Source organism: Trichechus manatus, unplaced genomic scaffold (genome assembly GCF_000243295.1).
Source record: "Trichechus manatus latirostris isolate Lorelei unplaced genomic scaffold, TriManLat1.0 scaffold00009, whole genome shotgun sequence".
In the NCBI taxonomy this organism is placed as follows: domain Eukaryota; kingdom Metazoa; phylum Chordata; class Mammalia; order Sirenia; family Trichechidae; genus Trichechus; species Trichechus manatus.
Window position 1 is genome coordinate 5,369,570 of NW_004443945.1, and position 14,171 is coordinate 5,383,740.

The 14,171-nt window shown below is 41.9% G+C and overlaps 1 protein-coding gene across 2 annotated transcripts in view; it reads right to left on the bottom strand.

The window, feature by feature from the left end:
- Nucleotides 1-13,052, bottom strand: part of BTBD1 (BTB domain containing 1) — a 55,134-nt gene extending 42,082 nt beyond the window's left edge. Inside the window, exon 1 of one of the 2 annotated variants that reach the window (XM_004370676.2) lies at nucleotides 12,437-13,052. In XM_004370676.2, coding sequence (XP_004370733.1) covers nucleotides 12,437-12,825 — 389 coding nt within the window. In that variant the 5' untranslated portion in view covers nucleotides 12,826-13,052. The remainder of the gene's footprint in view (nucleotides 1-12,436) is intronic. The other variant, XM_023725975.1, reaches the window with a different exon arrangement.
- Between the last annotated feature and the right edge of the window lie 1,119 nt (nucleotides 13,053-14,171).

Consider the following 14,171-nt stretch of genomic DNA (forward strand, 5'->3'; position numbering starts at 1 on the left):
CAGCAAATACAAAATCAGCAATGAAAAGGATGAAAAGAAAATACATAAAGAAAAATGACTCAGCACAGAAATTAAGTGGAACAAAGAAACTGTGAACAACACACAAAAGAAGACATCAAAATGACAGCACCAAACTCATACCTATCAATAATTACATTGAATGTAAATGCACTAAATGCACCAATAAAGAGAGAGTGGCAGATTGGATAAGAAAACACGATCTGTCTATATGCTGCCTACAAGAGACATACCTTAGACCTAAAGACACAAACAAACTAAAACTCAAAGGATGAAAAAAAAATATACCAAGCAAACAACACTCAAAAAAGACCAGGAGTGGCAATATTAATCTCTGACAAAACAGACTTTAAAGTAAAATCCACCACAAAGGATAAGGAAGGACCTATATAATGATTAAAGGATCAATATACCAGAAGGACATAACTGTAATACATATTTACGCACCCAACGACAGGGCTCCAAAATACATAAAACAAACTCTAACAGCACTGAAAAGAGAGATAGACAGCTCCTCAATGGTAGTAGGAGTCTTCAACACCACTTTCAGTGAAGGACAGAACATCCAGAAAGAAGCTCAACAAAGACACGGAAGAGCTAAATGCTACAATCAACCCACCTAATCTCACAGACATATACCGAACACTCCACTCAACAGCAGCCAAGTATACTTTCTTTTCCAACGCACATGGAACATTCTCCAGAATAGACCACCTCTTAGGCTGTAAAGCAAGTCTTAACAGCATCCAAAGCATCGAAATATTACAAAGCATCTTTTCTGACCATAAAGCCATAAAAGTAGAAATCAATAACAGGAAAAGCAAGGAAAAAAAAAATCAAACACATGGAAACTGAACAATACCTTGCTCAAAAAAATTCACAGAATCAAATAAGAATGAAAACACATCCTACCAGAACCTCTGGGACACAGCAAAAGCAGTGCTCAGAGGTCAGTTTATAGCAATAAAAGCACACATCCAAAAAGACGAAAGGGCCAAAACCAAAACATTAACCCTACAACTGGAACAAGTAGAAAGACAGCAGCAAAAGAAGGCCTCAGGTGCCAAAAAAAAAAAAAGGAAATAATAAGAATCTGAGCAGACTTAAACGAAATAGAGAATGGAAAAACAACTGAAAGAGTTAACAAGACCAAAAGCTGGTTCTCTGAAAAGATCAACAAAATTGATACACCACTGGCCAAACTGACAAAAGAAAAACAGGAGAGGAAGCAGATAACCCATATAAGAAATGAGATGGGCGATATCACAACAGACCCAACTGAAATTAAAAGAATCATAACAGGATACTATGAAAAACTGTACTCTAACAAATTTGAAAACCTAGAGGAAATGGACAAATTTCCACAAACTCACTACCTACCTAAACTAACACAAACGGAGGTAGAACAACTAAATAAACACGTAACAAAAGAAGAGATTGAAAAGGTAATATAAAAACTGCCAACAAAAAAAAGCCCTGGCCTAGATGGCTTCACTGGAGAATTCTACCAAACTTTCAGAGAAAAGTTAACACCATTACTACTAAAGGCATTTCAGAGCATAGAAAAGGCTGGAATACTCCCAAGCTCATTCTATGAAGCCAGCATAACCCTGATACCAAAACCAGGTAAAGACACCACAAAAAAGAAAATTACAGGCTGATATCCCTCATGAACACTGATGCAAAAATTCTCAACAAAATTCTAGCCAATAGAATTCAGCAACATATGAAAAAAATAATTCACCACAATCAGGTGGGATTTATACCAGGCATACAGGGATGGTTCAACATCAGAAAAACAATCAATGCAATCCATTAATAAAACAAAAGACAAGAACCACGTGATCTTGTCAATCAATGCAGAAAAGGCATTTGACAAAGTCCAACACCCATTCATGGTAACAAACTCTCAACAAAATAGGAACAGAAGGGAAATTCCTCAGCATAATTAAAGGCAATTTATACAAAGCCAACAGCCAACATTATCCTAAATGGAGAAAGTCTGAAAGCATTCCCCTTGAGAATCAGAACCAGACAAGGATGCCCTTTATCACCACTCATATTCAACACTGTGCTGGAGGTCCTAGCCAGAGCAATTAGGCTAGGAAGAGAAATAAAGGGCATCCAAATTGGTAGGGAAGAAGTCAAAGTATCTCTATTTGCAGATGATATGATCTTATACACAGAAAACCCCAAAAAATCCATAAGAAAACTACTGGAACTAATAGAACATTTCAGCAAAGTATCAGGATACAAGACAAACATACAAAAATCAGTTGGATTCCTCTACATCAACAAAGAGAACTTCAAAGAGGAAATCACCAAATCAATACCATTTCCAACAGCCCCCAAGAAGATAATATACTTAGGAAGAAATCTAACCAGAGATGTAAAAGACCTATACAGTGAAAACTACAAGACACTACTGCAAGAAACCAAAAGAGACCTGCGTAAGTGGAAAAACATACCTTGCTGATGGTTAGGAAGACTCAACACTGTGAAAATGTCACTTCCATCCAAAGCGATCTACAGATACAATGAAATCCCGATCCAAATTCCAATGGCATTTTTTAATGAGATGGAGAAACAAATCACCAACTTCATATGGAAAGGGAAGAGTCCCTGGATAAATAAAGCATTACTGGAAGAAGAAGAACAAAGTGGGAGGCCTCACACTACCTAATTTTAAAACCTATTATACCGCCACGGTAGTCAAAATAGCCTGATACTGGTACAACAACAGATACATAGACCAATGCAACAGAATTGAGAATCCAGATGTAAATTCATCCACCTATGAGCAGCTGATATTTGACAAAGGTCTGAAGTCTGTTAACTGGGGAAAAGACAGTCTCTTTAACAAATGGTGCTGGCATAACTGGATATTCATCTGCAAAAAAATGAAACAAGACCCATACCGTACACCATGCACAAAAACTAACTCAAAATGGATCAAAGGCCTAAAGATAAAATCTAAAATGATAAAGATCATGGAAGAAAACATAGGGATGCTAGGAGCCCTAGTACATGGCATAAACACAGTACAATCCATTAGTAACAATGCACAAGTACCAGAAGGGAGACTAGATAACTGGGAGCTCCTAAAAATCAAACACTTATGCTCATCAAAAAACTTCACCAAAAGAGTCAAGACACCTACAGACTGGGAAAAAATTTTAGGCTACGACAAATCTAATCAGCGTCTAATCTCTAAAATCTACAAGATACTGCAAAACCTCAACAACAAAAAGACAACCCGATTTAAAAATGGGCAAAGGATGAGAACAGCCACTTCGCCAAAGAAGATATTCAGGTGGCTAATAGATACATGAAGAAATGCTCACAATCATTAGCCATTGGAGAAATGCAGATCAAAACTACAATGAGATATCATCTCACCCCAACAAGGCTAACATTAATCCAAAAAACACAAAATAATAAGAGGCTGTGGAGAGACTGGAACACTTAGACACTGTTGGTGGGAATGTAAAATCGTACAACCACTTTGGAAATTGATTTGGCGCTTCCTTAAAAAGCTAGAAATAGAAGTACCATACGATCCAGCAATCCCGCTCCCTGGAATATATCCTAGAGAAATAAGAGCTGTCACACAAATAGATATATGCACACACATGTTCACTGCAGCACTGTTCACAACAGCAAAAAGATGGAAACAACCTAGGCGCCCATCAACGGACAAATGGATAAACGAATTATGGTATATTTACACAATGGAATGTCATGCAACGATAAAGAACAACGATCAAGCCGTGAAACAAACATGGAGGAATCTGGAGGGCATTATGCTGAGTGAATTTAGTCAGTCACAGAAGGACAAATATTGTATAAGACCACTATTATAAGAACTCAAGAAAAGGTTTAAACCAGAAGAACACATTCTTTGATGGTTATGAGGGTGGGAAGGGAGAGTGAGCTTTATTCACTAACTAGACAGCAGACAAGAATTATCTTAGGTCAAGGGAAAGACAGCACACTCTACAGGGGAAGTCAGTACAACTGGACTAAACCAAAGCTGTTTCCTGAATACAATCAAACACTTCGAGGGACAGAGTAGCAGGGGCGGGGGTCTGGGGACCACAGTTTCAGGGGACATCTAGGTCAACTGGCATAACAAAGTTTTATAAGAAAATGTTCTGCATACTACTTCGGTGAGTGGTATCTGGGGTCTTAAAAGCTAGCAAGCAGCCAGCTGAGATGCACCCAACCACCTGGAGTAAAGGAGAATGAAGAACACCAAAGACACAAGGAAAGTATTAGCCCAAGAGACAGAAAGGGCCACAGACCAAAGACTTCATCAGCCTGAGACCAGAAGAACTAGATGGTGCCCGGCTACTACCAATGACCACGCTGACAGGGAACACAACAGAGAGTCCCTGATGGAGCAGGGGAAGAACTCTAATTCTAGTAAAAAGACCCAACTTAATGGTCTAACTGAGACTGGAGGAACCCCAGGCGGACTCTCTGTCAACCTAGAACTAAAACAATTCCCGAGGCCAACTCTTCAGACAAAGATTGTACTGGATTGTGGGACATAAAATGATACTTGTAAAGAGTGTAATTCTTCGCTCAAGTAGATACATGAGACTAAAGGGGAAGCTTGTGTCCGGAGGCAAAATGAGAAGGCAGAGAGGGTCAGGAGTTGCTTGAATGGACATGGGAAATCAGGGGTGGAAAGGAGGAATGTGCTGTCACTGTATAGGGAGAGCAATTAGGGTCACATAACAATGTATGTATAAATTTTTGTATGAGAGACTAACTTGAATTGTAAACTTTCACTTGAAGTACAACAAAAAATTAAAAATAAAATCCAAGGATCATCTTGGTTCATATTTCACTTATACATTTCTCTCAATTTTATTTAATTATTAAAATTGCTATTTAAAAAAAAAAAACCTAAGTAAGCCAAGGTTTTAAAAAATGTAAGTAAAAATTAAACATGACATTACCATAATCCTTTGTATTTTAAAGTGAACATTTCTGTTCTCATATACAATCTCTAAGGACAAGATCACAGAGGAATGGTTATGTCATCAAATCACTTCTGTTTTCTCCCAAAAGATGGTTTTCCAAAAAGATTTAAAAGAAAACTTTAAATCTAATTTTTAAAAGGCTAAGGTGACAGCTTAATTTTATATTTAAAATGATATAAAATTTTATGTAATTTATGAATATACTTAACCACTGTGCCACCAGGCTCCTTAGAAAGCATCTTAAGATCATGTAAAGGAAACCATGTATCACTACTGATTCATTCATTTTACTAAAAAATATTTATTGAGGGGCTATATAATGCCAGAGGAGCCCTGGTGGCGCAGTGGTTGAGCACTTGGCTGTTAACTGAAAGGCTGATGGTTCAAACCTACCAGCCGCTTCATGGGAGAAAGATGTGGCAGTCTGCTTCTGTAATGATTTACAGCCTTGGAAACCCTATGGGGCAGTTCTACTCTGTCCTATAGCGTCACTGGCAATGGGTTTTTGGTTTTTGGTATACAATGCCAGGTTCTAGAGATACAAATATGAATAAGATAGCTTTGCCCATAAAAAGCTTAGTCTGATAATAAAACTGATTAAAAAGTAATGTCACCGTAGGTAAAAACTAAGCAAACATGAGTAAACTATAGATTTTACTTAATAATAATGTTATCAGTATCAGTTCACTGATTTTAACAAAGAGTAGGACAGGAATGCAGGATGTTAATAGTAGAAACTGAGTACCTGGTATATGGAAACCCTATGTACTATCGTCTCAGTTTTTCTGTAAATCGGAATCTGTTCCAAAAAATGAAGTCTATTTTTAATAAAGTGATGTTATAATGATAAAAAAAGTACATATTAAACACCGTGATACCTAATCTCTAAAGATGGCCCCCAATAAATCACACCTTCCAGAATTCACACCCCTAAAAGACAGGTCCTGCAGTGAATCTGGGCTGGCCCTGTGTGACCAAAAAAATGTGGCAAAAGTGACACTGTGCTAGTTTGTGGCCTACACCTTAAGGAAGCCTAGCAGCTCCTGCTTTTGTGCTCTTGAGAGCTCCAAGCTGCCTGCTGGAGACACCTGCTGGAGAAGCTACATGCAGAGGACCTGAGACTTCACATGGAGAGGCAAAAAGGCTCAGTCACCCCAGCATGAAACCTCTGGAGGACTCCAGCCCAACCACTATCTGACTATGATTACACGACAGATCAGAAGGAGAAATCTTTAAGAACCACGCAGCTGGTCCCAACAACTGACACAACTGTGCGAGATAATAAAATGGTTGTTTTTAAGCCACTAAGTGTTAGGGTGGTTTGTTATACTGCAATAGATAACCAGAACATGCTGTGAGATTAGATGAAGTAGCGCTCAATTGTCTGGGGGTAGAATTAAGTGATGTTTATAGAAGCAGTAAAGCCTGATGTATATATCTGAAATGTAGTAATTAAGTGTGGAGATCTAAGACTAAGAAGTACAAAGGCAAGGAGGTCTTGGAAGGCAGGCAGTTTAAAAAAAAAAAAAAATGCTATCAGTAATTAGGAAATCCTGGTGGCAAAGTGGTTAAGAGTTTGGCTGCTAACCAAAAGGTCAGCAATTCAAATCCACCAGGCACTCCTTCGAAACTCTAGGGGGCAGTTCTACTCTGTTTTATAAGGTCACTATGAGTCGGAATCAATTCAATGGCAAGGGGTTTGGTTTGGTTTTGGTATCAGTAATTAGAGTTGAGGCAATGAGTGGCTGGAGAGGAGTGGGAAGAAACAGAGGTCAAATCACAAAGGCCTCATGTACCTGCTAAGGTGTTTAAACTTCATCCGATAGGCAAAAAGAAGTCATCGCAAGATTCAAGGGAATCACAAGACAATATTTGGATAGTAGAGAGATAACTTTGTTGACAGTGTGAAAAAATGGAGAGTTAAGTCCAAAGGCTATCTGACCACAGTTGTAATTCAGTTGAGGCAATACAGGAAAAAAAAAATGAAGTAAAAGGGATAGAATCTTCAGGAATGGACCAAAAAGGATGAGAAACATCTGGAACACACTGGAAACAAACTATAGCTTGGGGTCAAGTCCAGCTGAGTCCATATCCAGCTGACCCACAGACTCAAGAGCAAGCATAAATCATTGTTTTTTATGTCCTTGAGTTTTGGGGTACTTTGTTACACAGCATTATTGTGGCAAAAGCTAAAAGAGGGTACAATAATAATTGTGTCTGCCTCAAAGGTCTCCTCTGAAGTTTAGGTGAAGTCACATAAGGTGCTTAGGAACAGTAAATGGCACACAGTAAGCCCACAGTAAACGTTAGGTATTTTTATTATTGACATGTTCATCTACATGGGTACTAGACATTTGTGAGAGTCCTGCGAGAAACTGGAGTCTGGAGCTGAGTAAGGCCTGGAGATATAGATGGAGGAATATAAAATGCTGTGGGTTAATGGGAGAAGGGAAGAAAGCTGAAGTCAGAATTCTGAGGAATAGTTACCTTATATCCTCTTCCAGCCACCACTTCATTTGTTTCCCTTTCCAAAAAAAAAAAACAGTTTATACTGCTTGTCTCTGGTTCCTCACCTCCTGTTTTCTCCTAAATCTACTCTAACCAGTTCACTGAAATCAGTCATCAGGGTTACTAATAGCCTTCATATTGTCAAAACCAACAATCAATTTAATGTCCTCATTTTACCCAACTCCCAGCAGCATTTAACACAGCTGACTACTCCCTCTTTTTAAAATTATTTATTTTGGTCCCTCTTTCTTGAAACACATTCTTCAACCTGACATCCAGGATACCACTTTCCTTTCTACTTGGACTGACAGCTCCTTCTCAGTCTCATTTTATGTATGCTCCTTTTCCTCTGTTACATCTCTGCATGCTGGAGGATCCCAGGGCTCATCCTTGTCTCTCTTTTCTCTATCTACATTCACTTCCTAGACAATCTCATTTGGTTTGATGCTTTAAATATCATTCTCTCTTAACTTTCAAATTTATATTCAGTGAGAAGCTCTTCCCTAAACTCTGGGTTCATGTTATCTGTCTACTCTATATCCCTACTTGGACATCCTGGAAGTCCTCTTGGCTCTACCTTCAAAATATATCCACATTTGACCACTTCCCATCATGTTCACTGTTACCACAATGGTATAATCCACCATCATCTCTTGCCTGAACTACTGCAAAAGCTTCTTAATCCACATCCCTGCTGCGCATCATACTCCCCAGACAGTCTAATCTCCAATCAACTGCCAGAATAATTTTTTTAAATGTAAATCAGATCATGTCACTCTACTGTTCCAAAACCCTTCAGAACTTTCCCATCACACACCCAAGGAAACTCAAAGTCCTTCCATGGGCTCTAAAGCCCTCACTATCTTGCCTGGCCTATCTCTTTGACCTCATCTTCCACTTTCTTTTATTCACTCTGCTTAAATCACACTGGCCTACTCTTGCAGTCCCTCCAAAAGCAGAAACTTATTACCTTAACTCATGCTTTTCCCCGCTTAGAATTATACTTCCTACATGGCTTTATCATTTTCTTCAAAATACTTATCAGTACTTGACATTAAACCCAAACTACACCTGTTGCCGTTGAGTCAGTTCCAACTCATAGTCTCCCTACAGGACAGAGTAGAACTTCCCCATAGGGTTTCCAAGGCTATCATCTTTACGGAAGCCGACTGCCACATCTTTCTCCCAAAGAGCAGCTAGTGGGTTCAATCTGCTGATCTTTGGGTTGTCAGCCGAAAGCTTAAGCACGCACCACCCAGGATCCTTTACTTGATGTTACATTACATTAAATCTTTGCTTCCCCTCCCTAGATTATACGCTCCAGGAGGGCAGTGACTTTTTTGTTGTTGTTGTTGTTCACTGTTGTATCCCCAACACCTAAAACGGTGACTGGCACAAGGGAGGCAGACAGTAGGTATTTGTCAAAAGAACAACAGAAAAATATCACTCAAGGGTCAGGCTGATCAAAACGAGTAGTTTCTTAAACAGCTTCAAACTCAAGGTCAAAGGCCTTTTAAGAACATCAACTAATTAAAGTTGTATAATAAAAGTATGCCCAACCTGCTTTTCCAACTCAGTAAGTACTATCAGACATCTTTTTGTCACACGATATTAGGTAAGTACAGTATCTATATTTCACAGTCAGCCAACGCTTAAGGTTAAAAACAGCCCAGATATCAATTTTAGAGTAGAACAATGCCTGGAACCCGAAGGACAAATACCATGACTACATGAGAAATTGAAGGATCTAAAATTAGTTCACTTATTTTCTATTGACAAGAAGGGACTGACTGGTTAACAGCTTCAGTGAATATATGAAATGAGCAGTTTTCCCTCTACATTCTTATCCTAGCTATCTAAATTTTTTTTCAAAGGAAAAGGCTGTCATGGATTGAACTGTGTCCCCCAAAAATATCTGTCAACTCGGCTAGGTCATGATTCCCATTACTGTATGATTGTTTACCAATTTGTAATCTGAGATGATTTCCCTATGTGCTGTAAACCCTATCACTATGATGTAATAAGATGGATTAACGGCAGTTATATTGATGAAATCCACAAGATTAGACAGTGTCATGGTTTGAACTATGTCCCCCAAAAAATGTGTGTATCAATTTGGCTGGCCATGATTCCTGGTACTGTGTGATTTTCCTGTATGTTGTAAACCTGCCTCTATGATGTTAATGAGGGAGGATGGGTGGCAGTTGTGTTAGTAAGGCAGGACCTGATCTACAAGACTGGATTGTGTCCTGAGGCAATCTCTTGAGATATAAAAGACAGAGGTGAGCAGTGAGACAGGGGGACATCATACCATCAAGAAAGCAGTGCCAGGAGCAGAGAGCACCCTTTGGACAGGGGTCCCTGCGCCGAGAAGCTCCTAGGCCGGGGGAACACTGATGAGAAGGCCGACAGAGAGAGAAAGCCATCCCCTGGAGCTGACACCCTGAATTTGGACTTTTAGCCTACTTTGACTGTGAGGAAATAAACTTCTCTTCGTTAAAACCATCCACTTGTGGTATTTCTGTTACAGCAGCACTAGATGACCAAGACAGATAGTGTCTTAAGCCCATCTCTTCTGAGATATAAAAAAGAGAAGAAGAGAGACATGGGGACCTCATACCACCAAGAAAGCAGTGCCAGGAGCAGAATGAGTCCTTTGGACCTGAGGTTCCTGCACTGAGATGCTCCCAGAACAAGGGAAGACTGATGACAAGGACCTCCCTCCAGAGCCGATAGAGAAAACCTTCCCCTGGAGCTGATGCACTGAATTTGGACTTGTAACCTACGAGACTGTAAGAGAATAAATTTCTCTTTGTTGAAGCTATCCACTTGTGGTATTTCTGTTATAGCAGCACTACATGACTAAGACAGCTACTCAACAATATTTTTCAATCAGCAGCTCTCAAACTTTAACAGGTTTTAAATATCAATATTTAACGGGTTTTAAATATCACTTAAAACCCATTGCCATCAAAACTGATTCCAACTCATAGCAACCCTATACTTAGGGAGAGTTAAAGATGCTCTCAAGGTCCGGCTTCCAAATATTATGACAGTGTAATGGGGGAGAAGGGAATCTACAAATTTAACAAGCATCCCAGGAGATTATAATGCAGGTGGCCCACAGACCATTTTGAAAACACCTCTAGTCTAGAAAGTCTAATCGAGCTACATACACCCAATCCTCTTGGTCAACTTCAAATCAAAAACCAAAATGGCCTAGATCCTAGCTTTTGAGATTTTCCCGTTATAGATGTAACTGAACTAAATTACAGAAAATATGGAAAACAAAGAAAAAAAAGACACCCATCCTCTCCCCACCTTGACAGAATTTTGGTTAGCATTTTGGTCAGTTTCCTTCTATCTTTATCTCTAGGTATAAAATGCTTGTTCCTTTTCTTTTCACAGCTGTAATCGTAGTCTACATAGTTTCAAATGTCATTTTGTTAAACATTTTCCATGTTATTATAACCTAGTCTTGATAAATATTGCATTTAGTGGCTGCATTACATTCTATCACAAGGACTTATCACAGTTTACCTAACCATTTCCCTACAGTTGAAGGCTTCCTCACTACCATAAATAATGCAGTTGTAAATACTTCTATATGGACTATTTTGTCAGTAGTGGAATATTTCCTAAATGGAGTGGTAGGGTGGGGACTGTGTATAGCTCCAAACTCTTTTCCAAAGGGTTTTACCACCACCTTTGTGGTGAAACCTTAGCATAGTTTAATATTGATGTTATCTTTTAATAAAGATACTATCTTGAAATTTTTTGTTACTAGGAGAAAAGCACTTCATTTTCAAAATGTGCACCTCTTTAATTGCTAATGAGGTTAAACATTCTCTTTGTTTACTAGTAGTGTTTTTTTCTTTTCCTAAGTTATCTATCCTCTCCTTTAACCACTTATTAATGGACTCTCTCTCAGTATGTGTGAACTGAGTTGTGAGCCTTTGTGGAACTATCTATTCTGCTCCATTGACATGCCTGTTTTTGTGTCATCGGTACCACCAAAGACTCTGCTACTTTAATATCTACACATTCTATTCATGCAGCTAAATACATACTAGTATAATGAAAAACACATGGTCGCCAATGAAAAAGCCCTGCGTTGGCTCAGTTACCTCGGGCAAGTTACTTGACCTTTCTAGGCTTTGGTCTTATTTGCAAAATCGGGGAAAACACTATCTACACCTCCTTAACAGGACTGTCGTGATTAAAAGCTAGCAATGCCAAACTATTAGCTCCCTTCACCCAGCAACGTTTTGTTCTGTTATACATAAGGTCGCCATGAGTTGGAGCCAACTCCCCAGCAACTAACAACTAAATAAATCAAAAGTCCAGCTACTATTCTCAAATAATTAAAACAAAACAAAACAAACTCTAACACTAACGGCGGGATTCGTTCTTACGCAAATGGGAGCTTGTCTGCAGGAACGTAAGGCAGGTACAGCCACAGTACTTGCTTTCGTTTTCACTTTCGTAGAGGCAAGATCTTTGCAACAAATAGGCTAAAGAAAAAGGAGTCAGAGGTTTTCAATTAAAAAAAAAAAAAAAGACACCAGTCCTGCAAGGCTTTTCAACTACTCTCCTAACAAAAACTCTGCAAAGGTTGTGCTCTCCCAGATTTGATGAGCATCAGGGCAACCTGATCCGCACCCTATGCTGTCACTTCTCTAATTCTGAAGCCTGGACGACAATCCACTACCAGAATGTGAAAGCGCCTTTTAACGGCAAAACGCTCGCTATGTGGATGCAGACATTTACATTTATTTTGACAGCTGGCAACCAGCCGTCCGGCTTACAGATTTTGGTTTGGACCTTCCGGAGCATCAATGGCTCCAGAGGAAACTGAGGCCGGAGTGGGAAGGACAGCCTGGCCCAAGGTCACCGGGGAGTCCCGCCGCTCCGCTCACCTCAGCAGCGCCAGGAAGGCGGCAGGCTCCACGTCCGGCAGCTCGATCTCGGCCGACGTGGTGGCCATGCCGCCGTTGAACATGGCGTCGAAAACGGCGCTGCCCGCAGCCAGCACGAAGCGGTGGGCGGGGATGCGCTGCGGACCCCCGGCGGCTGCGGCGCCGCGGCCCTTGCCCAGCACGAAGCGCACATCGCTCAGCAGCTCCGAGTTGAAGAGGAAAGCGAAGCGCTCCTTCAGCGACGCCTTTGTCGCCTGCCAGTTGTACAGCGGCTCCCGCTGCAGGGGGAGCAGGGGCCCCAGAAGCGACGGCGGCGACCCCGCGGGGCCCGGCTCCGCCTCAGCCCCCGAGGCCTGCTCCCCTGGCGCAGCCGGCCCGACCGAAGCCATTCTCTAGCGGCACAGCGCCCGCAGCTAACGAAACCGCCCCCACTACCCAGCGGCCATCGCCGAGGCCGCCTCCGGAGGCCAGCACCGCCTCCCTGCTTTCCGGGAAAGGCACTTCCGGAGGCCGCGCGCCGCCGTCCCTCCCGGCCCCTCCCTGCAGGAGCCGCTCGGCGCGCGACCCGGCACCAGGCGCGCCCCCGCGGGGGTGGTTCCAGGGCGCGCGCGCGAGGCCTCCCACAGGGGTCTCGGTGGAGCGGGCGCGCGGACCTTCCCCCACGCGCTGAGCACGCAGAAGACCTGCGCTCCCAGAGCAGGAACTTCTGCAGGCCACGCGCGGCCAGGCCCATAGCGACTGGACGAACCTCCAGGAGCCTCCTCAGATCTGCCGCTCAGTTGGCATATCCTGCCTCTTCCTACCCTCAGGCCCCTTATCACCAGCTCCAGGAGCCCCATATGTTCCTAGGACAGGTCCCCAGGCCTAGTCCTTCGAAGGGTTTCCCACTAGAAAGTGGATAGGGATGGAGGGCATGGCCAAGGGAGTATGTAGGGAGGGGATGGCATGATTCCTGACAGCCCTCATCCCAATCATGGCCAAGTTATCACTTCAGATGGCCACCGCTCCTGTGGTAATTCCGGAGCACAGGTGAGAGGCTTGGAAACCCAGTGACCTTCCCCAGGTCTGCGGGTCCCTTCCCCTTCAAACTGCCGGCAGGTCCTAGCCTCCCAGGCTAAGGGATGCTTCCTCCTGGTTGCAGGGCCCTCTTGCCCCCATGTAGGCCGGCTGCTTCCATCCTTGTTCTTAAAACCCCCCTTGCCTACCTCCTCTGCCCTTCTAGCACTTGTTTTCAGTCCCTGACACTGAAAGAACCACCGTTTAAGCCTAAAGTAAAGAATAAATGGAAAAGGCTATGTCGACTGTGTTATCCCCTCATGGGCAGTATTTATAATGTGGATCTTCAGGATAGAGGCGAGGGAGAGGCCTTCCCTGCCCCACTGCAGTAAGGCAGGCCCTGAGTCAAGGCGGCTGTTAAGGGCAGAAGGTAAGAAACCAGGAAATAGTTCTTGAACAGGCAAGGATAGTCAGAAACATTTTATTCTTTGTAGGAAAAGCCGTATAGATTAACAATACTAAATTATTACTCTTTGTAGGAAAAGCCTTAAAGATTACAAATGCCAAGTTATAAGGACCCTAAACCTGTATATCTCCTGTAAAATCACCTCCATCTGTCTCATCTTCCACAGGGGCTTCCAGAGCTGTTAGGCCTTTAGAATGGCTCTTTGTTTGGAAAAGGAACATGCTCAGGAGGCAACCCGAAGTGGTACTGAAGTAGTGGATGAGCAACCCCTTC